This window comes from Chelonia mydas, chromosome 23, assembly GCF_015237465.2.
Source record: "Chelonia mydas isolate rCheMyd1 chromosome 23, rCheMyd1.pri.v2, whole genome shotgun sequence".
In the NCBI taxonomy this organism is placed as follows: Eukaryota; Metazoa; Chordata; order Testudines; family Cheloniidae; genus Chelonia; species Chelonia mydas.
Genome location: NC_051263.2, coordinates 2,241,079 through 2,263,845, shown reverse-complemented (window position 1 = coordinate 2,263,845; position 22,767 = coordinate 2,241,079). Strand labels below are relative to the sequence as shown.

The window sequence follows — 22,767 nt, the reverse complement described above, 5'->3', positions numbered from 1 at the left end:
CCACATGGTGCAATCTTGTTAACAATGCCCCCTTCCGGATATGTTACCAGATCTTAGCTTTTCATTAGATGCCAAGCTACATAACACTGCTATATTCACTGCAAACAGAATTAGTCGTCTTTGATAAATCTTACTTCATTATTCCACAACTACTGTAGCACTGTCACTCTGTTTGTCCACGTTATGCATTCAATGACAATCAGAGAAGACTCTATCCTTCCTTAGCTAATCAGAGCCCAAACAAAAGGAATGTAATATGTATATAGTCCCTGTTCACCTTTTTTATTTAACAAGAACCACAATATCACTCACACTATCAAACTCACTTCATAATAAAATATTTAAAATTGCTAGCCAAGTATTTAAGTATCATCATCTGTCATCGCTGTTGACAAAAATACAGTTCACAGAATTATAGCTGTTAAGGATGGACATTTATATGGGTAACAAGAATACTCAGAGTTATAATAGTAAGGATTTTTTAAAAAGACAAACGTTTCAGAAGCGCTGTAAGCCCTCCTGCTTCAGGACATAAGCCAATCTCTAACTAATGGAAGATCTGGAAAAATCTTTCCCTGGTGTCAGGTTATGCCATAACTACTTTCTGCATGGTTCTTACACCACCTTCCTCTGAAGCAGCTGGTATTGGTCATTGTCAAAGACAGACTAATAGACTAGGTGGACCACTGATCTGATCCAGTGTGACAATTCCTATGTTCCTAGATCTTAAAGATGGAAAAGACCTAATAGGTAACTTGTTCTACTTCCCCTACTATATACAGGTTTGAAATCTGACTGATTGCCTCTAGTACGTTAGATTCCTTGTAAATCTGGCACTGCAAAAATGTTTAGATTCCACTACACAATCATCATTTTACAATCTGAATTAAAACCATGTATTAATCCACACAATCCAATCTCTCCCTCGTGAGGTAGGTATTAGTACCATTTTATATATATCATGTGACAGGGAAGGCCAGATGGCTATAGGAGAGTAATTTTTTTTTTTTACCTAGAATGGGTTTAATGAGTTTTATTTTAGACAACCTACATGACAGGCAGATATATTAGCTCCAGGCTAAGTAGGTCCCTTTCCCTGGGTAAGGTAACAGGGAAGGTTCCAGAACAATCAGGAACCTTCTGAGACAATTAAGACAGGCTGATTAGAACACCTGCAGCCAATCAAGAAGCTGCTAGAATCAATTAAGGAAGGCTAATCAGGGCACCTAGGTTTTAAAAAGGAGCTCAATTCAGTTTGTGGTGTGCGTGTGAGGAGCTGGGAGCAAGAGGCATTAGGAACTGAGAATGAGAATGCAGACTGTTGGAGGACTGAGGTGTACAAGCATTATTAGACACCAGGAGGAAGGTCCTAGGGTGAGGATAAAGAAGGTGTTGGGAGGAGGCCATGGGGAAGTAGCCCAGGGAGTTGTAGCTGTCGCACAGCTGTTCCAGGAGGCACTCTAGACAGCTGCATTCCACAGGGCCCTGGGCTGGAACCCGGAGTAGAGGGCGGGCCCAGGTTCCCCCCAAATCCTCCCAACTCCTGGTCAGACACAGGAGGAGTCGACCTGGACTGTGGGTTCAGAAAAACGGCCAAGCTGAGGGCTGCCATGAAGCTCCAAGGCAAGCAAATTCGCCAATAAGCGCAAGACCCACCAAGGTAGAGCAGGGACTTTGTCACAATCAGAAAACAAAGGGAGATAGATTAAGTGGGTTGTCCAAAGCCTCAGAGGGAATCATTGTCAGAAATATTATCAGAATTCAGAAGTCCCTGGTTGGCTCCTAGTCCTGTGCTCAGACCACACCTCTCCACCTGCTTCACATTCATTCACATGAATATACTACAAAGAACTGAGGCTTGCATCCCTTGATTAATCTTAGCAAATTAACCTCTTTGCTCTTAGACAATCATGGAGTTATCACAGGAATTAATGTGTCCCTACACAAATAATAAACCAGGCTCTCCCTCCTAAATTTCTGATCTGTAAAGTGAGAGGCAGAGGGTGAAATTAACAACGGATAACAAGAAAGGTGGCTATGACAGATGACAGAGCAGGATGTCTAAACGGCCTAAGAAAAAATGAAAAGGCAGAGCAATCTTTATTTATTATGCTAGCCTCATGCATAACCCAGTTAATGTTTAATGGGGATAGCACTGGATATTTTGTAGCAACTTCATTTTGGCCAGCGTCTGACATTATCTGGCCAAAAATGCTATTAATCCAGCCAATGATGCAAGACAGTGAGAGAGCCAGCCAAATGACGGATTTGTGGGTGGGTGAAGGAGGAGGGAAGTGGATAATGTTATCTTAAAAGGCCTTTAAAACATTGTAGTTGCAATAGCCAAGATTCTCAGTCTCCTAAAATTGTATTTTCCCCCACTATTAACATTTTCTGAGTTCCTTTATTAATGGAGAGTGTAGAAAAAAAGGGATGCATTAGATAGAATGACTTGACCAAACATCATGAGTAACACAGTCAAACTTTGTTTAAATTGATGCAGTAACACTCCGTATTTATACAGTTCCTTTGCTCCAAACATCAAGTGCTTTACAACCATTTAATTAAGGGTTACAACACAAATGTGAAAAAGCTATGTGTGTTACTATTCCTATTCAGGGATCAATAAACTGAGGCACAGAAAGAGGAAGTGAAATTTAAGCAAGGGTAAGAACAGCATGGTATAATAGTTAAAGCACAAGAGCATACTTCCCAATGAGAATATTCTCTTTATTAGAATACTAATACTAACATAACTCATATGGCTGTTTTGAAGCTTTATTCATTCATGTTTGTAAAGCACTTTTCGATCCTTAGACGGAATGGTCTAGTGAAGTGCAAAGTAGGGACCAATTCAGCACGGTTCTTAAGAATGTGCGTAACACTAAGCACGAGTAGTTCCATTGAAGTCAATGGTCTGCTCATGTGCTTAAAGTTAAGCATGTGGTGAATTGGTGCCTGAACTTGACAGCAAATTAGTGTCTGAGTCAAGAACTGAACCCAGCAAACTACTCCTAGACCCTTCTTTAACCCCTGAACAGCACTCCATGCATTTAAAGCACTGCTTCCCATTCCATGTATTCATGAATTCCATTCTCTCTCACCCCTGGGATTGTGCTGCCCGCCGACATTTCAGAGTCAAAAGAACAACTTTGTGTCTATGGAATTACAGAAAACCCACAGCCCCATATGCAAATATTTTGCCTATGACTAGCTTGTACGGTGGGATCTGTCTTGCATTCAAACTTTCTCACTCCTTCCCTCAGACCAATGGTCCAGCTAGTCCAGTTATCCCATCTTCTGTGGTAGCCACTGAAGGATACTGTAGAGGGAAGGAAATAGCTCTATTCTCATAATGATGTGTCCAGTCACTTGTTTAAAGCTACAATACTGACTAATGGAGAAGTATGACATTTTTTATTATTATTATTATGCCCCAACTTACGGCTTTATGCTGATTTTGGTGTTATCTTTCACAAGACAGAATCCAAAGTCTCCATCCATTCTGCCTAAAAAAATATAAATACATTGAAGATAAATGTACTCACAAGACCCTTCCCCTTGGCCTTACTTGCCATGCTCATCTAAAATCTCTCGGCAACTACTTTTGCAGATATTTAATTCTCGGAACTCCCACTGACTTCAGTGAAACTACTCACACGACTATGTCTGTCAAGAAGAGGCCCTCAATATGGAACATCCTCACACAATTTTTCAGTTTGGGTTTTTTTGACCACTCATCACAAGCTGTCATCCCACAGGCATAACAGGTCTTTATTTTGGAATCATAAACAAAATCTAAATACCATACAATATTAAATATAATACATCTCTACCCCGATATAACGCAACCCGATATAACAAGGGTTTGCATACAACACAGTAAAGCAGCGCTCTGGGGGGCGGGGCTGCTTTAATAATGGAAATGCTCGAGGCCAAAGCAAGTTCGATATAACATGGTTTCACCTATAGCGGTAAGATTTTTTGGCTCCTGAGGACAGCGTTATATCCCAGTACAGGTGCATCTGGAGCCAAATTCTGGCAGGTGTATTCCTCCTTTCAGAAATCAGCAGCCAGTACAAGAAGCACAAACCGGAAGATGTCTGCTCCTATTCTCCCTGGCTGTCTGTGACAGCAGTTGCAAACTCTTGGGCAGCGCTACGTTGGGTGTTGGACTAGATGACCTCCTGAGGTCCCTTCCAACCCTGACATTCTATGGTTCTATGTACACCCCTAACTCAGCAATGGCCCCTAAATATAACTCAACCACAGATTATACATGCTTTTAGCAGGAATAATCAGACCTTGGAGGAGGGAGAGCTGTGCATGGGGCTGCAGTGTTGGAAAACACAGGTGTACACTGATGCATATTTTACACTGTTTTGGAGTAAAGCTGTGTATAACACTGTTCTAGGATTGGTAGAATGTGACCCCAGGAATGGGAACATACATAATGACTGAATTTTGATGCCTCTATACTAATATTTGTACATTTTGGTGTAACTGTCAAATGCTTTTAACGCTTAGACCAACACAACAGAAAAGTAGTGCAAGAAAATTAGTTGAGCAGTTTTCATTCTTAACTTACATTGTTGGACATATAGGTCCAGATTTTCCATTGATCTTTACATTGTGTCATTGACACCAGTGCAAAAGTGTGGGCCTTTCTAATGTAGTACCAATTAAGCCCATTTTGCATTGTAGTAAATATCTGCACAAAGGTCAGGGCAACAGACAATCTGGGCCCATACAACTAATGATAGCAAACTGGATTTCTTTCTATTATTATTATTAGCTGAATGTGAACACTGTGGTTTTTGTTACCTAGAATGGTACTGTACAACTTGTTGGGACCAGCATTAGTAGAGGAAGAACAAAGAGTGTTGAAATAAAGCCCTGATCCCTCCCGTATTGGGCTGAGCATAGGAGGCGGGGTATATGGAGAGTTTTGGAATAAGTCTCTCAGGAGGTGGTCAACCATGTAGACAGGTGATCGAAGATTACTCTCATGGCATCCTCCCATCATGGCTGGCTGCATCTCAGCACATAAGGGAGGTGGAGGTGGGATAAAGAGCGATTTGGGACGAGTCTGTCTCTTCCTCTTTTTTTGGGACAAACTTTTCCTGAGGTCCTTCTCATCCTGGCTTTCCTTTTCATTAACCTGAGGAGACATTTCATTTGGAATTTTAATTGACCACAGGAACAAGTGTAACAAGTGTGAGTCTCAGGCATTTAAGGTGTGTGGCATATGACCAACATGAAGCACTTAAAATCATTTAACAGAGGAGGAAACTTGAAATTACATGGGACTCATGTCGTTTGCATGTTTGGGTTTTTCTAGCATCTCACTTTGGTGATTCATCATTTTTGGGACTAATAATTAATAGCAAACATCAAGATTTATGAGCAGAGTTAAAGAAAGGACCCTTTTCCGCAGCCCTTACTCATGCAAGTAGTCCCGTTTAAGTCAACGGAAGTATTCACATGAGCAAGGAATGAAAACGAGAGCTCTATGTAAGTTTCCTTGTAATCATGTAGAGTTGAGTTATTGCGAATCCTTCCTAAAGAGTTCAGATATACTCTAATTTGCTTTAAACCAAATGATTATCCTACACAATAATCAAATTCACCAACTAGTGCTGATAGCAAAGAAAGTCTGTGAAATTCCTTCCTAATAATTTTTCTAGGAAAGCCTATTTGCTAACTTCTTAGCTAAAATATTCACTTGCTACTGGTGACAAAGAATTACCAGAGAAGGCAATTACTAGCAAGAAACATAGAACAAATTACTTTTTTCAAATCTAACAAATTAAATAAACTCAGTTCAATGTTGCCTCAACTCTGTAATTCTAAATATTTATTTTTTCCACAAAACCAAAAGCCAAATACAAGGCTTGCATCATAATTCAGACATTTCTCACAATCTTCAAAAGTTATGCAACTCAAAGTGGTTTACTGGATTAACATATTTATATATTTCCAACTGATTAATCTCACAGGTCCATATGAACCCCTCACATTGCAGTGAAATTCACTGCTGTATAGAAAGCCGCCACTGAAATGCCACTTAAGTTCTATTTTAAGGGTTTAAGTAGAACCTAAGTGGTGCATAGGCTTTTTGCTAACCCTCTGAGCAGGGAGGGATTTCACATACTGGTGAACAATTGCTCACAGAAGTTGTCCCATTAAAGTCAACGTATACCATGTAGAAGAAAACAAATCACAACCCACTTTGTTCCTGGTCTGTTGGTTCATAGCTGTCACAGGTACAGAGACTGGGATCACAAGAGGTGCCACTTTTACATCTTCTAAAGGTTTCTTAATTTCTGATGGAGTGTTTCCATCTCCTATTGGCCTGAGTGACAATTTCTGAGGGTTTAAGTTTTCTGCATTGTACACCTTAACACAAAAAATTCTAATAAATAATAATAATAACAGGCATATCTCATAGCATCTTTTCATCTGAGGATCTCAAAGTGCTTTGCAAACAATTAATTCTCACAATATCCTTCTGCATTAGAGCAGTATTATTATCACTATTTTATATATGGAAAAAATGAAGACCCAATGATTTAAATGACTTTCTCCAAAGTAACATAACAAGTTAGTGACAGAGCCAGGAACAGAATCCATAAGTCACAGTCCCTTATTCTAACCATTATGCCACACTCCACGCCAAACTTGGCTCTCAAACCCTAAGACTGTGCTGCCACAGTAGCATAGGCACTGACTTCTGCTCCCGCTGGTGGGTGCTTGACCCCCCTCTACGCCCGGCCCCGCCCCCGCCCCCACTCCAACCCTTCCATGAGGCCCTGCCCCATCCCAACCCTGCCCCAACTCCACCCCCTCCCTGCCCCTATTCTAACTCCTTCCCCAAATCCCCAACCCAGCCCCACCTCTTCCCTGCCTCCTCTCCTGAGTGCGCCACGTTCCTGCTCCTTCCCCTCCCTCCCAGCACGCCGCCAAACAGCTGTAGGCGGAGGAGCAGGGACACGGCACACTCGGGTGGGGAAGGTGGGGCTGCGGGAGCAGCTTGGCTGCCAGTGGCTGCAGAGCACCCATTAATTTTTCCTCGTGGGTGCTCCAGCCCAGGAGTATCCACGGAGTCGACCCCTATGCACAGTAGACGCACTTAAAAAATTCTATCTTATAAAAAGAAAGTGACCATTTTCAATGATATTCCCTGTCTATATAGTAGAAAATGTTGTGGGAAATAGCACTCTTTTGAAACATTACAATTGTTTAAGAATGCCTACTGAACAATAACCACTTGAAGGTGTCTGATAGTTCCAGAATTCTAGATTCTATCCTATTATTCTTAATTTTCAATACAAAGGTTAAGTTGCTTCAAGGTATTTTTATCCCCATAGGCCAGGAACAGGTTTTAAAGAATCCTTGTGGCTTTAATTCAAACTCCCATTAACTAACAAGCACTGAGGGATTCAATTTCCCTTTACCTGCTGTTCCATTTTCCCTGGTGGTGAATGCCATTGTTCACTTTGGAAACACATATGGCTGTTTAAACCTTTCTCAGTATAGAACAGCTGACCGCAGGTCTTGCAAACGAAACCACTTGCATACTTGTTCCCATCTGCAGGAACACCACTGGTGTTATTACTAAGCGTGAAAAGCAAGGTAAAAGGATGGAAAATTAACATTATGAAGCTGAACTACTCTTTGCAATTTAGTCTCTATCAACATTAGGTGCATGCTTGCATTCCCGTCTTTAGTTCTCATTTTATGTCTAGCTAGAAAAGAAGTCTCTACAGTTCATTTATCAGCAAACTATGTTAACCAGAGAAAAATCCCCACTGGGACATAAATCATCCATGTTAGAAATATAGTTTTAAACAGAAGATGTAATGAAATGCCCTCTTGGGTATTTACATGCAATTGTACCTCTGTTACCAACTATGTAGAAATGCCTTTTCCAAAAAGAGACACACAAAGTGAGTGAGGTAGTATCTTTTACTGGACCAACAACTTCTGTTGGTGACAGACAAGCTTTCGAGCTTACACAGAGCTCCACACCACTTCCTCTAAAAATGATGGCCTGCATTCAAATCCCGCAGAGCATTTTCTTAAGCCATCCATTAAACATACCATATGGAATTTCTGTAATTGAGATGTTGCCATCGGAAAACATGTGTTACATGTGGGTTGTTTTTCCTTTTATTTTTTTTTCCCCCTAATGAATTTTGTGCTGATGAATGGCGGCAGATTGACAGCTCTGGAGACTCAAGTCCTCTATCACAACACAAACAAAGCAAAGGCAGTTCAAGCTTTCCAATACCCACCCACCTACCACCCTAATGTGGAGGGACCACCTTAAGGGTGAGAATGAGAGATGAGTTCAGACTCTATGGTCCATTCAGTCCTTGGCTCCTCTCCTGGGGCTAGAAATGGAAGATGGGGAGAGAGAGAAGGAGACTACCTTGATGTGTGGGTGATTTTTTTTTATGTGGACACTTGCTCACTATGAACCGTGACTTTCAGTCATTACGGACCAGGAATGGATTCTTCAGATTCTTAATAAATGTCAATCAATTTCTTAACGATGGAAAATTATTGGCCTATCTATCATGGTTAGTGGCATTGTAGGAAAGGCAGCTGTTTGTGCAGTTTAAATGAAGAATCATATTAATCTGTGCCATGTCTACAGAAGAATTAAATCAGTGGGCCATATTCTACTCTCAAGCTACACCCATGCAACTTCATTGAATTCAACTGAATTTCACTACATTGAACTGTAAGGCTATGACTCAGGAACCTCCTTGTGCCAACTGGCAGAGAACCCCCAGGCTGCGTAGGGATGCATAGGAATCCCCTGGGTCTGATGGTATATGATACCAAAGAGTGATATGTGAAGTCTCTATCAACAACCACTGATTATTAGTCACACTGTAATGTATGTTTGAGTAATATTTAGGAAGTTACGTATCTATACTGGAAATTATGTTCTTAAAGCCTTGAAGTTAAAAGCAGGTCACCAGGAGGTAACCAGCCTTGGATAGATTCTGTTTGGTCAGGGGATGCTTATCACTCTTTGACTGGCCAAATGTGTATTGTGCACGGGGTGTCTCACAAGGTAAGCCTATGTGCATGTGGAGCCAGATGCTAATTAAAAGATTGCAAGGTCAACAAGAGGGGGAGGCCACAGGGAAGAACAATAAGCAGGAGGTAACCTGTTTATGAATAAAGATCAAAGGACTGTTTGGATGTATCTGGGATTGCAAAGAGACACAGGGGTTCTCTCCACTGACAAAGCAAGAGGACAACATGACTTGTCTCATGAACAGAAGATTACAGCCAAGACTGGCTATAATACACTGCAAGGATTTTGGGTGAGCTTTCCTTCTATATGACATGATAATGTCTTGTTAGTTAAGTTTAGCCGCTACAAAGCATGTTCTGATTTTATTTTATATGTAGCCATTTGTTTCTATTAGTTCTACTTCCTTCTTCCCAGTCTCTGTTCTTTGTTAAATAAACTACTTCAAGGTTTTTACTATAAACATATCTAAGTGCTGTGTGTTGATCAGAGTGGCGATTCTTAGCTGTAACTGCTATACTGGGGTCTCCTCTTCCTTGGGGAGTAGCCGATCTATGAATTCTGTAAGTGTTCAGTGGAACAGGTGCTGAATACTCCAGGGGGATGCTCAGAGTTCAGAGTTGAAGTGTGCCTATCATTAACCTGTAAAGAGAGGATGGGGCCTGCAGAAGCCTGAAGGTAGTGCTTGTGTCACCTGAGGCTTGTGGTGTCAGGGAGCTGAGCCTTGGAGGGCACAGACAAGGCTTCCTCCCACTAAGGGCTGTTGGTAGCAAGGTGCCTCAGAGCCCTGGGTACCACACAAAGTGTCACAAAGGCTCAGACTTAAGCATGGGGCAGCACATAGCTGCATCACCCAAGGAGGAATCCCAGGAATGAACTGTGACCCAAAGTCACAACTCCTCCCCTCCTTCCCCAGGGAGGAGTAAGCTCTGACATCCCCTTTCGGGGAACAGCTTACTTCCTCACTTAATAAATAATCAGCTCCACTGGCTAACATATGGGAAGATAGACCATGGCTTACTTGCGGAGGGAATATCAGGAGTGCAGTCCCTGCTCTCTACATCAGCACCCAAGCTGTGATGCAGGTAGGTTCTAAGCAGCTGAACAGAGGGAGGGGGAAGGGTGTTTACTTCCCTATGCAGCCACTGAGGACCAGGGCACAAACTTGCCCTAAATAAATTACTGGTCATAAAATTATCCATCCACTTTTACACATCCAGCTTCAGTATTTGACTCTCTGTTCCTACAATAAATTTCAAAGGCTGACTACTCATTGTGGATGAAACTCAGCACAAGACCTGTACTCAACTTAAGACCCAATGAAGCCCTTCTTCCCCAGAGGTGAATCTCTTTTAATTTTATTCTAAATTTGCCTTCCATTCCTTTCATTGTGAACCCTCATTCATTATAGTAATGTGTGAAAAGAAAAGGATTGGTCAGTTTTTATTATCATATTAATAACCTTAAATACCACATTCAAATATCCCTCTGTCATACTTAAGTTAAGTTGCTATATGGCTTTCATGCTTGTGGGTTAGAAAGTAGTTTTATGAAAGCCTTGTGGCTCAAATTCAAACACTTATTAATTAGCATAATCTCAGAGCTAGCCAAAAAAAAGGGTTATGTAAAAATCCAACCCTAAGGGAGCAAATACATCATTTGGACTCTTACTGCTAACACAGACATTTGAAGCCAAACCTAAAAGTAAAAATAAAAATCTGTGTGACATTATTTTATTTGAAGCTCTGTCAAGACTACAGTGTACCCTGCTTACCATCCAGCTGACAAGTTTTCTTCCCTCACTGCATTAGTAAGGCTGTAGATATTTCCACCCTGAGTTTAAAAAAAAAAATCAAAAACAGATGTTATGCTGTCCATGATTTAAACTTACAATATAGTTATTCCATCCTGAAACAAGACATGGAACTTCGGAGTTGTTTCATTTCTAAAAATAACACTTTGCAGTTATATGGTTTAGAAACTTTCTCTACAGGATCCCAAAGCCCTTTACAAACATTAATGAATTTATCCTCTTAACCCTTGTGTGCATATACAAATAACATGAGTTCCAAACAACAGCACTCTTATATCATAAGTTGCTTACTTCCCATTACAAGACCCTCTAAAAGAGAGAGCAATCATCAGCACAGAGAAAGTAACCTCCTGCAGAAGAATGCCAGAGAGGGAGGATCCTCTCCTCCTACTTTCCAATCTCTTAGGCTCCTAATGCATGGTGCCCACATGCAGGGATTTGGGGAGGGAAGCAAGACGCCCCATATAAACTTCAAGGAGTTAAGAGAGTTCCTATAGCTTCTGAGCCCCGTGCAGGTTTCCTAGTGCCGGCATTCCTCTGGCCTAGCCAGCATCTCACTCCTCCCACAGCAATGGCAGGCCCCTTCCATTACAGAGAGCCTTCTGCAAGGTCCTAGGGGAAGACAGGGAACAGTACAACAGAGGTCGCTCAGCACCTGCCCCCACAGTATGGAGTAGGGGGGATTCCTTGCACAAAGGTTCACCTCAGTGCATAGATGACAGGCGAGCTTCTGGCCGGCAGAAACAGCAGCAGTTCGTGCAGAGCCTGGACAAAAGCATGCATATGAACTCTCCATCAGAGTAGCGCATGAGGGTGAAATGTCAGCAGACTGCATGGGGCAGGAAGTGCAACTAATAATCAACACAACAAAAATGACTCTCCACAAAACCTTGGAGACTCAAAACTCCTATTTATCCACAGAACACGTACAGCATGGGCAGCACTATTGCAAGCAGCTTCCCTACACAATTCCGTCAATGTGCCTCATCTGTGACCTGAAAGGACTATCTCTAAGGGTGAGAAGTTCATTATGTATAACTATTTAGCCCCTTATCTCTCTGCTGATGCAAGCAGTTAGGCACTAATTACTCCCAATTGAGAAAGTGATCTGTGCTATATGGACATCTGTCCATTATTGTACTGACTCATTTCACACAGCTCCCTGAACAGTCTGATGCTAGCAATATTTTATTACTGACCAGAGCCCAAGCTGAACCAAGAACCTAGGTGAAAGACTGTACAAAGCACCCTGTGAGACTTCATCTTGTTAAATCATTTTTAAACCTCTGACACTGGATTAATTAGTTAGTTTTTAATGCACTTTGAAATATGTAAAGTGCCATGTAAATGCTAATGATTATTTTTGGTGAGTCCAAAGTTGTCAACCCTAATAAAAAGATTTTAAAACAGGGGTGGGCAAACTTTTTGGCCTGAGGGCCACAACAGGTTTCCGAAATTGTATGGAGGGCCGACTAGGGGAGGCTGTGCCCCCCACCAACAGCCAGGCGTGGCCCTGCCCCCGCCCCCATCCGACCCCCCCTGCTTCTCATCCCCTGACGGCCCCCCCAGGACTCCTGCCCCATCCAACCCCGTTTCCTGTCCCTTGATGGCCCCCCCGGGACCCCAGCCCGCCCCCTGCCACCCCATCCAACCCCTCCTTTCATTCCTGACTGCCCCCCTGGAACTCCTGCCCCATCCAATCACCCTTTCTCCCTGACTGCCCCGGGAACCCCTGCCTCTGACTGCCCCCCGCCACCCCATCCAACCCCCGCTCTCCTTCCTGACTGCCCCCCCCCCGGACCCCTGCCCCCATTCAACCCTCCTATTTCCCGCCCTCTGACCACCCTGACCCCATACACATCCCCGCCAACTGACCACCACCCCGAACTCCCCTGCCCTCTATCCAACCCCCCTGATCCCTTTCCGCACTGCCTGGAGCACCAGTGGCTGGCAGTGCTACAGCCGTGCCGCTCAGAGCACCAGGACAGGTTGCCGTGCCGCCCGGCTGGAGCCAGCCACGCCACCGTGCAGCACAGAGCACCAGGTCAGGCAGCGGCTCTGCAGCTGCACTGCCCAGCAAGAGCTCGCAGCCCCGCCGCCTAGAGCATTGAACCGGTGGTGCAGTGAGCTGAGGCTGCAGGGGAGGAGGACCAGCAGGGAAGGGGCCAGGGGCTAGCCTCCTGGTCCAGGAGCTCAGCGGCCGGGCAGGAGGGTCCCGCGGGCCGGATGTGTCCCATACTTTGCCCACCTCCAATTTCAAAAAACACAGGGAAACAATGAAATCCAATAGCTAAGGCTCAGTACCTAGATTTAGGAACCCTAGGTTCTATTCCAGCCTGCAAATTAACTTAACACATCACAGAACATCTCTGTGTCCCAGTTTTCCAAACTATAAAACAGAGGTAATGTTAACCCCCTTCACGAACCATTATAAAGTATTTTCAGATCTCAGGTTAAAAGCACAGCTAACTGCCCCATATTTTTATTCATAATAAAAGAAAAAACATAATTGATGTGCTGTTTAAAAGAATGTTGGACCCACTTTACCACACCTTTCAAGATGAAGTTTAATAAAGCAACACTGACAAATAAAGTATAAGAAATAAGGATCCTGTCACACTACCAAGTGTGAAGGATGTCAGACTAAGCTTTACTGTTTTTGATTTATGAAAAGCAAAGAAATACTTCAGTGCAACCCATGGGAGCACTGAAAGGTATCTTCACTGATTAGTGACTAAGACTAATACATAATTCACTAGAAGAACTGAATGAATTATGAGCATTTCTCCCACGTTAAAATAATGTAGTAATATGATCCTGACAAAGACATCAAGATCAACAGTAAGTGTGAAACTATTTATTTATCCTGTGGAATACTAAATATTTTCAGCGCTGGGGATTTTTTTTTTTTAGTCTGAAAAGAAGTTTTATTCTGCAACTACATTAACACTTGCTTTCGGATGAGCTGATTAGAGTCCCATCTCAATCCAGAAGCAGATTCCAATTTCATTCCTCTTGGCAACAAGTTATTAGCATAGTCTACTAGCACAGCCCTGTTAAAATGTGTGAGTATTTCCATTATAAACTGCAATCTTCTATACAAATTTGGTACAGAAGGTCTTAGTTTTAAAATAATTTCCCCTTTATATTTGCACCCTAATTTTCATAAAGACTAGCTTACATGGTGGTTTGGTTTGGTTTTGTACTACAAGGGTTACAATAGTGGTTTCACTTCTCAGCTAAAAAATGGCACCTTGTGTCACTGCTCCAATAATGTGTCACAACTTCTCAAAGGTTGGTAAATATCATTATCCTCATTTTAAAGATGGAGAATCTGAGACACAAAGGGCCAAATTTACAAAGTTATTTAGATACTTAAAGATGCAAAAGCACCCAAATGAGTTAGACACATACCTCCCAGTGACTTTCAATAGGAAAAGCCAGGATTTCTGACTCCTAATTCCCTGCTCTAACCATGAAGATGCCATCTCTGTTTTCTATTTATTTATTTAAAAGTTTTTATTTTATTCGCTAAAAAATAAAAGAAGATTTGAACATACCTGAATCCTATTAAAAATTGTTAGTTTGTGTTTCTTTTCAGTCACATGACTTGGTGAAGTACCAGGTAATGAAAAGGAAGCCATGGCCACTTGACTTGGAGAAGCTGTGCAAGACAGGTCAAACTTTAGCTTCTCTTTTCGGACACTGGACAAGCGGCGAGGCCTACCACTGCTGGAATGTAGTTTTCCACTTGTTCCTTTGCAATATCCTTCATTCCTCTCTTTGTTGCTATATACAGAAGTGTTATTTTCTCGCTGACGTGATTTCCCATAAGTAGAGTTTCCCAGGGTCTTATCACATACTGCAGTCTGGGGTTGGCTTGGGTTGTCAATATCTTTGAATCCCACACACCCTTTCAAGGGTCTAGTCTGCTTGGCAGAGTAAGCAGAGTCTGAATTTATGAAAGGGTCAGACAGGGACCGAGAAGACTGCAAAGTAACTGCTGCTTGCTGCCTTCCTATTTGGCCTTGTTCCTCACTAACAGATAACACATCCTTCTGATACTGGGTCAAAGTCTTTTGCATATACATGGGAGACCCTCCACGTTGTGTGTGCTCTAGAAGAGAGTGAATCACGTCAGCCTGCTGCTGCTCTTGCAATACATTTTGGAGTGGTTTTTCTACAGCCTGTTTCACCTCAGACGTTGCTTTCTGTGATGGAGCCACCACCTGGGTGTGGGACAAAATGTGTTGAGATTTGGTGAACATTTGGAGCAGGTGCTGCTGCACTTGCAAATGCTCCTGGTTCACGGAGGATTCCATGAAAAGCTGCCTGAAGTGTGGGTTAGCATCATTCTGTAACACACTATGCTTCTGAATGTTCTGCCAGTGACAAGAATCAATGTCACATTCTTGTCTTTTTGTTGGCCTAAAGGCTTCCTCAAAACTGCTGAGCTTTGTTTCACCTGAGATTTCCCCTTGGGTCTTCAAAAGTGCGAATGACACAGCATCTGGACACTCATACATCTGTGCAAACGAGTCGAACGCGTGAGAAGGTCCAGGAAACCCACCTGAAATATTCTGAGCTGCAACAGATGGATTGTGATTAATATAAACACTATTCCCTTTGCTTTTAGTACAAACTGGCATGTTTCTGATCCACTGAAAATTACTGCTTGACTGATGGGAGGAGTTTGCAGAAATCTTCTGACCTCTGAATAATGGAAAACAAGGTAAAGTGCTGTTTGGCCAATAATCCAACCCTGTAGTCTCTAAAGGAAACTGTGATTCTGAAAGCAGGGATGTATCAGTCAAACTGGTAACTATGTTTTCTCCTGGTGTGATCACAGATAAATTACCAGGATTTATTATGGCATACACATTAGAAGAGGTGGCATTCTTTTGGCAAGAATAATGCTCCTTCACCGTGCTGTCACTTGTAGCTTCAAATAGTGCAGTCGTGCTAGATGGGATGCAAGAAACTTTATCAGCTGCAGAGGAGCAAGACTGCAGTGAACCTTTCAAGTCCCCTGCAGACGATGCTGGAGTTGATGGAAGCTTCTGATTTACAATGCTGCTAACAATACATTTCAGTAGGTCTCTGTTGGGCAGGACAGGATTTGGAGATTTGGATTCAGAGTGAACAGCCAGCCTCTCCATTCTCAAGCTACCTTGTCCTCTTTGGACAAATGCATCATGAGAAGGTGATGAGACCTTACAGGCATCTTCATCACAGGTGGCCTCCTTCAAGATAGACAAGCCGTGTTGCATTTCATAATGTCGAAGCAACGACCGATGGTCACAGTAACTCTTATTGCAACCCTGTTCTATACACATAAATGGTTTTGTTTTCTGATGTGTTAGCATGTGTCCACTCCTGAGGTAAAAAGACAAAAGACAGAAGAGAAGACTCATATTAAAATGACTAGCAGAAATTAAATCATTTCTTTCCTGAACTATTTCAGTTCTCACTTCTATGGTTTTATTAAATCCTGAAGGTCAAATTCTGCACTGACATATCCAGTGCAACTCCTACAGAACTCAAAGGGGTTGGACAGAGTGTAAAACAAGGCACAATTAGGGCTCTCTAAAGCAGGAGGGGTCCACACAGCTGCAGCCCGACTGCTTTTTTTTTTCACTCTAGGAAGAAGGATTACATCACTCCCACCCTCCATCACCTGCACTGGCTGTCTATCGCTGAATCCAATTCAAAACTGAACACCACAGTGCCCTTTCTACAGTGACACTTTTAGGGCAGAACAACATTTTAAAGGACACATATTAATTCAAAATATAGTAATACGGACTGAAACCTCCAGCCTGTTCCCTGGGACTGGCATTTGCACTGGTCCGATGTCTTGGACTTGATACAATTAGTCTGGACCAGCACTGCTACATCAAGAAACCAGAATAAACCACTGAAGGTCCAATACTTCAAGAACCACTAGAGATAGAACAAATGCTATACAGCATTTGAAACACGGAATCCCAGTTATTAATGGTGTGAAAATTTAATCTTTAACTGCAGTTCACAACATATTGGCTGTTGAAACCACACAAGAATAGGCTGTCCAGTACAAGTACTTCCAACACCAGTAAGCTTTTCCCTGGACCACTGAGCAGAAAGAAAAATAAAAGGCTCTTAGTTGCTATTGCACAATACAAGCTTACCAAGTCTTCTGTAGCTGGGAACTATGTCTTATATGACTAGTTGAGGCCCTTCCTGCACCAATATGCTCTGGAAATGCTAGAACTAACTTGCTTCTGCTATTGATATAGTTTTGCAATGTAATTTGATGGGGCTTGCTGGCCTGACAAATGCCCACACCAAAGTACCAAAGTAGGGTAACTGTGCATCTAAACCAAACTGAAACAGGAAAATGAAGTACTACTGAAGTGGATACTATCCACACTGTTTCAAACATACAAACAAACAAACTGAACATAGTTTTATGCCTTTATATTAGTAAACGCCTACATACAGGTGGTCCTGCCGTTTAAAAGCCTTGCTGCAGATTTTACAGATGTATTTCCGTTCCTGGCTGTGAGTCAGGTTATGTTTGCTAAGAGAGCTGGCACTGCTGAACACCTTCCCACAGAGACTGCAATCCAGAACAGGATTTTGAGGAGAGCTGTGCTGATGCTTCCCTTTCCTGGCACTACCAGAATTGGACTTTCCTTCTTGTTCAACTTCTTTAGGTGCTGCTGGGACAGGAAGCCCCAATTCTAAATAAAGGGTGAAAGTTATACTCATTAGGTAACACACAGTATCTTAGTAAATTACCCCAATAATGTAAGGTTTCATAGATTTCTCTTTTTAATTCCCCTAAATTTTCTGTTGGGAGCCTAGTTAAAGGGCAGGATAACTAGTACAAGCATGATGCACCATAGGTTTGTGTCTAACAATGTAGCCCGTGATCTGCAACACCACTGCTTTTCCAGGCCTATGTCCTCACCCAGCTCTGACAATGCACCTCAGTTGTGGCTTGCTATTTCAGTCCTGAATCTCTTGAGCAGTGTCAACTGACCTGAATTCTGCCACACAGTTTCTGCTTTTTTGGACAAAAATGGACACAGGAGACTCCTCCGAATTATTTTGCACTTGTGACCTTATCAATATTTAAACCAAGGTCACCAGAGATGACTGACTAGTTAATAAATTCATTGAGCCACTAAACTTATATTGTTTTAATAAATCTAAGATTAATTACCTGTGAACCAGAATGAAAAAGGAGAGAGGTAGATATACTACAAATTTTATCAGTTGGCCTAATCAGTTAAATAAAAGCACCAAATTTTATAAAAAAAATTCTATCATTCTCTTATTTGAGCACTCCTAGTTGTGTCTTTTTGTTTTTTCTGTCTTCAAATTTCCTTGAACTTTTGCATGATCACTGATCTGCATTAGCAGTGATGCTACCCTGTTCTTTCAAGGACAGTATTTTACTAAGGACATTCTCCTTTTAACTTCTAATTGCAAATTTTGGAGAAAGCCCATTCTTCTAAATCCATTTCCCAGAGAACTTAAAATGCAAAAATTAAACAGAATGTCTCTTCTATGCTTCAAGGAAAGCTAGTAATGTAAATGTTAGCAGCATATTTAGCAAATCTGTTATCTTAATGTTTTTAAATTTTCCATTTGCAGTTTTGAGATCAAGTTGCAAAGACTTTGAACAGAGAGTGTATTCCTAGCCATGGTACAATTTTAAGGAAACAGAGTCGTAGGGGAAATATTCCTATCCTATTTAATATTACAATAATTATAAGTAACTATTTTCTATAGAGCTATAAATACACATGACAATTTACAAGACAAATAAAGACGCAAAATTTTCAAAAGCACCTAAGTGACTTAGAAGTCTTAAGTCTCATTTTCAAAAGGCACTTGAAATTGGGATTTAGGCTTCTCGTCATTTAGGGGCTTTTGAAAATTTTACCCAATGTCCCTGCCCCAAAGAGATTATCACTAGGTCTACTTTAGCTTCTAAATTAACTACTGAAGAATTCTGGCTACACTGAACTGTAAAATTATAACCAAAGGAGATTCCAATGTACTCACCACACAAAGAAGGCTGTGAGCCAAAGTCAGACTCATCAAGGAGTTTAACAAAATCACAGTCTTTCACAGAATACAAAGACAGTGCATCTAAATTGTCCTCCAAAGTGTCATTAGCCATATCTGCAGCTGAAAGGCTAGGATCCATATCTAGGCTGCTTAGGCCAGTATACGTTATGTCTCTTGTATCTGGACACAGCTTAAGGTTGAGAGTGTCACTACAGTTCAGCCCTTGACTCTCTGAAAATCCAGGAATATGCATCTCTGATTGGATGAAGTTTTCATCACTGAGGTGGTACTGGTCCATGTTTACCCACCTTTAATGTTTGGTCAGGGAATATGCTTTGGTTTCTGATAAACTAGGACAAGACTCAGAGCTTGAAAACTGCATTAGTGTATAGCAAGATTCCTAAACAAAAGGTAACAGGAAAAAGTTAGATAACAGAGATGAACAGATAATACATTTTAAAATGAAAGCAATACCAGTATTGATACATTAGCCCATATATATATAAACCAATCCTTATTGTATAGGATTCTAGATAAATACTTCTGGTTTGTATTTTAGATGGAAATATGTGTTCAAATTAAAAGTGCTTTCAAACAACTGGAACTTTGTAGGTGTGGTTAAATCCATTTTGCTCTTTAAGCTACATTGATCATCAGGAAAAGATTTGGCAGAATTCATATTTTTTAAATATAAATTTGAGGGATAATATTGATGTTTATATTTAAGCATTTTTAATTTTTTATCAATTTAAATTTTCACAGTTGCACAAAATTATGGGTTTTAAGCATTGTTTTCTATTTTTATCTATTTAATTTTTCATAGTTGCAGGAAAATATGGGGGGGGGGTTAAGACAATAACTATTTAATGACAGGTTTCAGAGTAGCAGCCGTGTTAGTCTGTATTCGCAAAAAGAAAAGGAGTACTTGTGGCACCTTAGAGACTAAGCTACAGCTGTAGCTCACGAAAGCTTATGCTCAAATAAATTGGTTAGTCTCTAACGTGCCACAAGTACTCCTTTTCTATTTAATGACAGTATATGTTGTGATTCAAAAAGTTAGTTTTACACCAGTTAAAACACAAACTGTCAACATCACGTATCAAAACATACAAAATAAATATCCTTAAATCAAACTCTAATATGCTCTCAAGCAGCAATTTTCTCACTTTTTCTATGCATAAATTACAATTATTATCAATGGCAATATTTTTCATACATTTGTGTATGTATGGTGAAATCGACATTTACCAATAAAAATCTAATTTTTCCAAGCCTAGTCATGAACAAGTGAAGTAATTTAAGCCTGGTTTGCCTTAAACTTGATTGATGAGAAATTTGATCTTGATGATATTATTTTAGGAAATGCAACCTGCAGAGAAGATATTCAAACCAAGTCTACACACTGTATATGAAAAAAATTCATGCACAATTGCACACAGCTAAATGCCAATAAGTGTATGTACTGGAACTAGTCCATAATTAAAATATGCCTGAATTATCTATGAAACCTGAAGTTCCTTACAAGCATCCAGTGCTGCTGCAAACATGAAAAATGTTCCCATTTATTCACATTATTCCTAAAAAATCACTGAATCTGATGTATTTCAATGGGGTCAAAAGATGTCCCACAACAACGTCCCTGTTTATAACTTTGTAACTTATGGTGCTATATGCCTAGAAAAAAGTAGGTCCAGGTTACAGGACCTGCAGAGAGGTGAATTTCATCCAGTCTGCAACATATCTCTCTCGAACAGGACATACAGATCTCAGAGGCACAGTTTTCACAACCACCACAAAAAGAATACTTTATTGCTGCATATCTGAGAATAAAGAACTTCCTCATACTACTCTGACCAAGGGCAATATTATTTTCAAAGAATAGGTTCAAATTTTACAGGAGATGGAATAGTAAAAATGACACCTAATTTTTTTGTTATAAATTCTTTTTAGCTGTACATACAGCACTCTATATGTTGGGTATCCTTCCTTTGTTCCCCACTCTCACACCTTGAATAACAGGAAAATATTTAAATGCTCCCCAATCCCCAATTTTTAAGAAATATTTTCCTTTTAAAGTCAAATGCATTAAATTTCTTTTTCTTAAAAATAAGTTCTTCACCCTCTATACAGAAGCTTTCAGTTGTTTTAAGAGACAAAGAAGGCTGGAAAACTGATTTTAATTTTTTTGTAATAATTTAATAAAGCTACTAAAATTACATCTAACGCTTCCATAATGGGTCTGCTGCTCAAGCAAAGCTCTCATTTAAATCACTGGGAATTTTTGCCTAAGTAACAATGGCAAGAACAGGGCCAAAGAGTTAAGAAAAAAAATTATTTTGTTAAAACAGGGGCACTCAAATTTGCAGATCAGGGGGTAAAATTAACTTCTATTTCTCTCTGTAAAGTGCCCCTCATCATAGCATTTAATGCCCAGTCCTGCAAAATTTATGCTTAACTTTATGCTTATTGGTCCCATTGATTTCAGTGAGACTACTCACATGCATAAAGTTAAGCATATGCATAAGCCTGTACACGATCAGGGGCTAAATTTGCCAGGAGCAAAAGCACGACGGCTAATTTACAGATAAAGGGCCCAGATATGACCACATTTATATCGGCAAAGCTACTCGTGTGAATCTGGGCTCAATCACATCAGTTTTTTAAACTACCAATAAACACACATAGCTCTAATAATCTGCTGACACTCTAATCTATTTTGTTAGATTAAAAGCCTGTTGCCTCCATTAACCAGCAATCAAAACCTGAAGCTGATTGATTTTGTCTTCACACGGCTACAGACAGAAGGCAGCTGTGGACTGCATTTTAGAACTCTTCGGTCCACAGGTCGCATTTTTAGGATTGTGAGCTGCTGGGTCAAAAGAATTGAGAGAATTTCAGTTATACACAGTATTTTTTAAATTCATCCTTTAAAAAAAAATTGGGGTGGTAAGGAAACAAAATACCCTTAAAATCCACAACGTCATTTATAATGGGTAGCGGGAGAATAAATACTTTTTAACGTTGTCTCTGAGGGCTGAAGACTAATAAATACATTATAATTGCAGAGCTGTTTGGAATTTTTGTTGTGGGGGTCTGAACTGCATATCAGTAAGAAGGCAGAGCACATTATAACCAGGGGGTTGTAACTAGGCAATTGACGCAGCATGATAATGGGAGAACAGGGTATTAGGGACAGAGAAACATGACAGAAAAGCTGAAGTCACTATGTTTACGCTGTCAAGAAAGAAGATCCTGAGTTTATCCTAGGGCATGTCCTCCTCATTCTCACATGAAGAATAAGAGAGATGGTGGAAGCTGCCCTTGTCTGAACTGAGGTGAGGAAAGCTAAGTATTAACTAGCCATTGAACTGAACTAGTTGAATAAACCCAACCGAAGAAAATATTCTCTCTGCACCTGAAAAGGCTACTGCTGTCAAAAGCTGGTTCAGCATGTCAGCAAATTCTGGTTCTAGGTGCTTAGTCAGCAATTTCCACCAGTTCGGTGGTTTGACTTTAAACTTCCACAGCAAACATGTACTGTTTGAAATTTTTTGTATGTAGTTTAAATTATTTTAATAGATTATAGTAAATTTATGCCTTAATATAGGCTGACAATTTCAAATTTAATTTTCAATAGGTTTATTTTAAAAAGAAAAATGCATTTAATTTAAATTAAAAAATCTGAATTCAATTTCAAAAGAATCAAAAAATTTTAAATCCATTTTTATCCACTCTGATCCCTGGGCCTATGCCAATAGAGGGTAGAACTCTGGCACTGCTGGGCATGAAGTGGGGGGTGATCTACCTCCTGGCAGGGATGGGGGGTTGCTTTCTACCC

The 22,767-nt window shown here is 40.8% G+C and overlaps 1 protein-coding gene across 6 annotated transcripts in view; it reads right to left on the bottom strand.

Moving 5' to 3' along the window:
- Positions 1–21,795, bottom strand: part of ZNF541 (zinc finger protein 541) — a 44,126-nt gene extending 22,331 nt beyond the window's left edge. For 2 of the 6 annotated variants that reach the window (XM_043534751.1, XM_043534752.1), the window contains exons 1-10: positions 21,692–21,793; positions 20,178–20,298; positions 18,924–19,329; positions 17,347–17,590; positions 14,426–16,241; positions 10,827–10,885; positions 7,458–7,617; positions 6,232–6,399; positions 4,825–5,161; positions 3,446–3,509 (exon numbers count right to left, since the gene is read on the bottom strand). In XM_043534751.1, the coding sequence (XP_043390686.1) occupies positions 3,446–3,509; positions 4,825–5,161; positions 6,232–6,399; positions 7,458–7,617; positions 10,827–10,885; positions 14,426–16,241; positions 17,347–17,590; positions 18,924–19,227 (3,152 nt within the window). In that variant the 5' untranslated portion in view covers positions 19,228–19,329; positions 20,178–20,298; positions 21,692–21,793. Of the gene's footprint in view, positions 1–3,445; positions 3,510–4,824; positions 5,162–6,231; positions 6,400–7,457; positions 7,618–10,826; positions 10,886–14,425; positions 16,242–17,346; positions 17,591–18,923; positions 19,330–20,177; positions 20,299–21,691 lie in introns of all 6 variants that reach the window. The other 4 variants (XM_043534755.1, XM_043534753.1, XM_027829534.3 and 1 more) reach the window with 4 other exon arrangements.
- Positions 21,796–22,767: the final 972 nt, after the last annotated feature.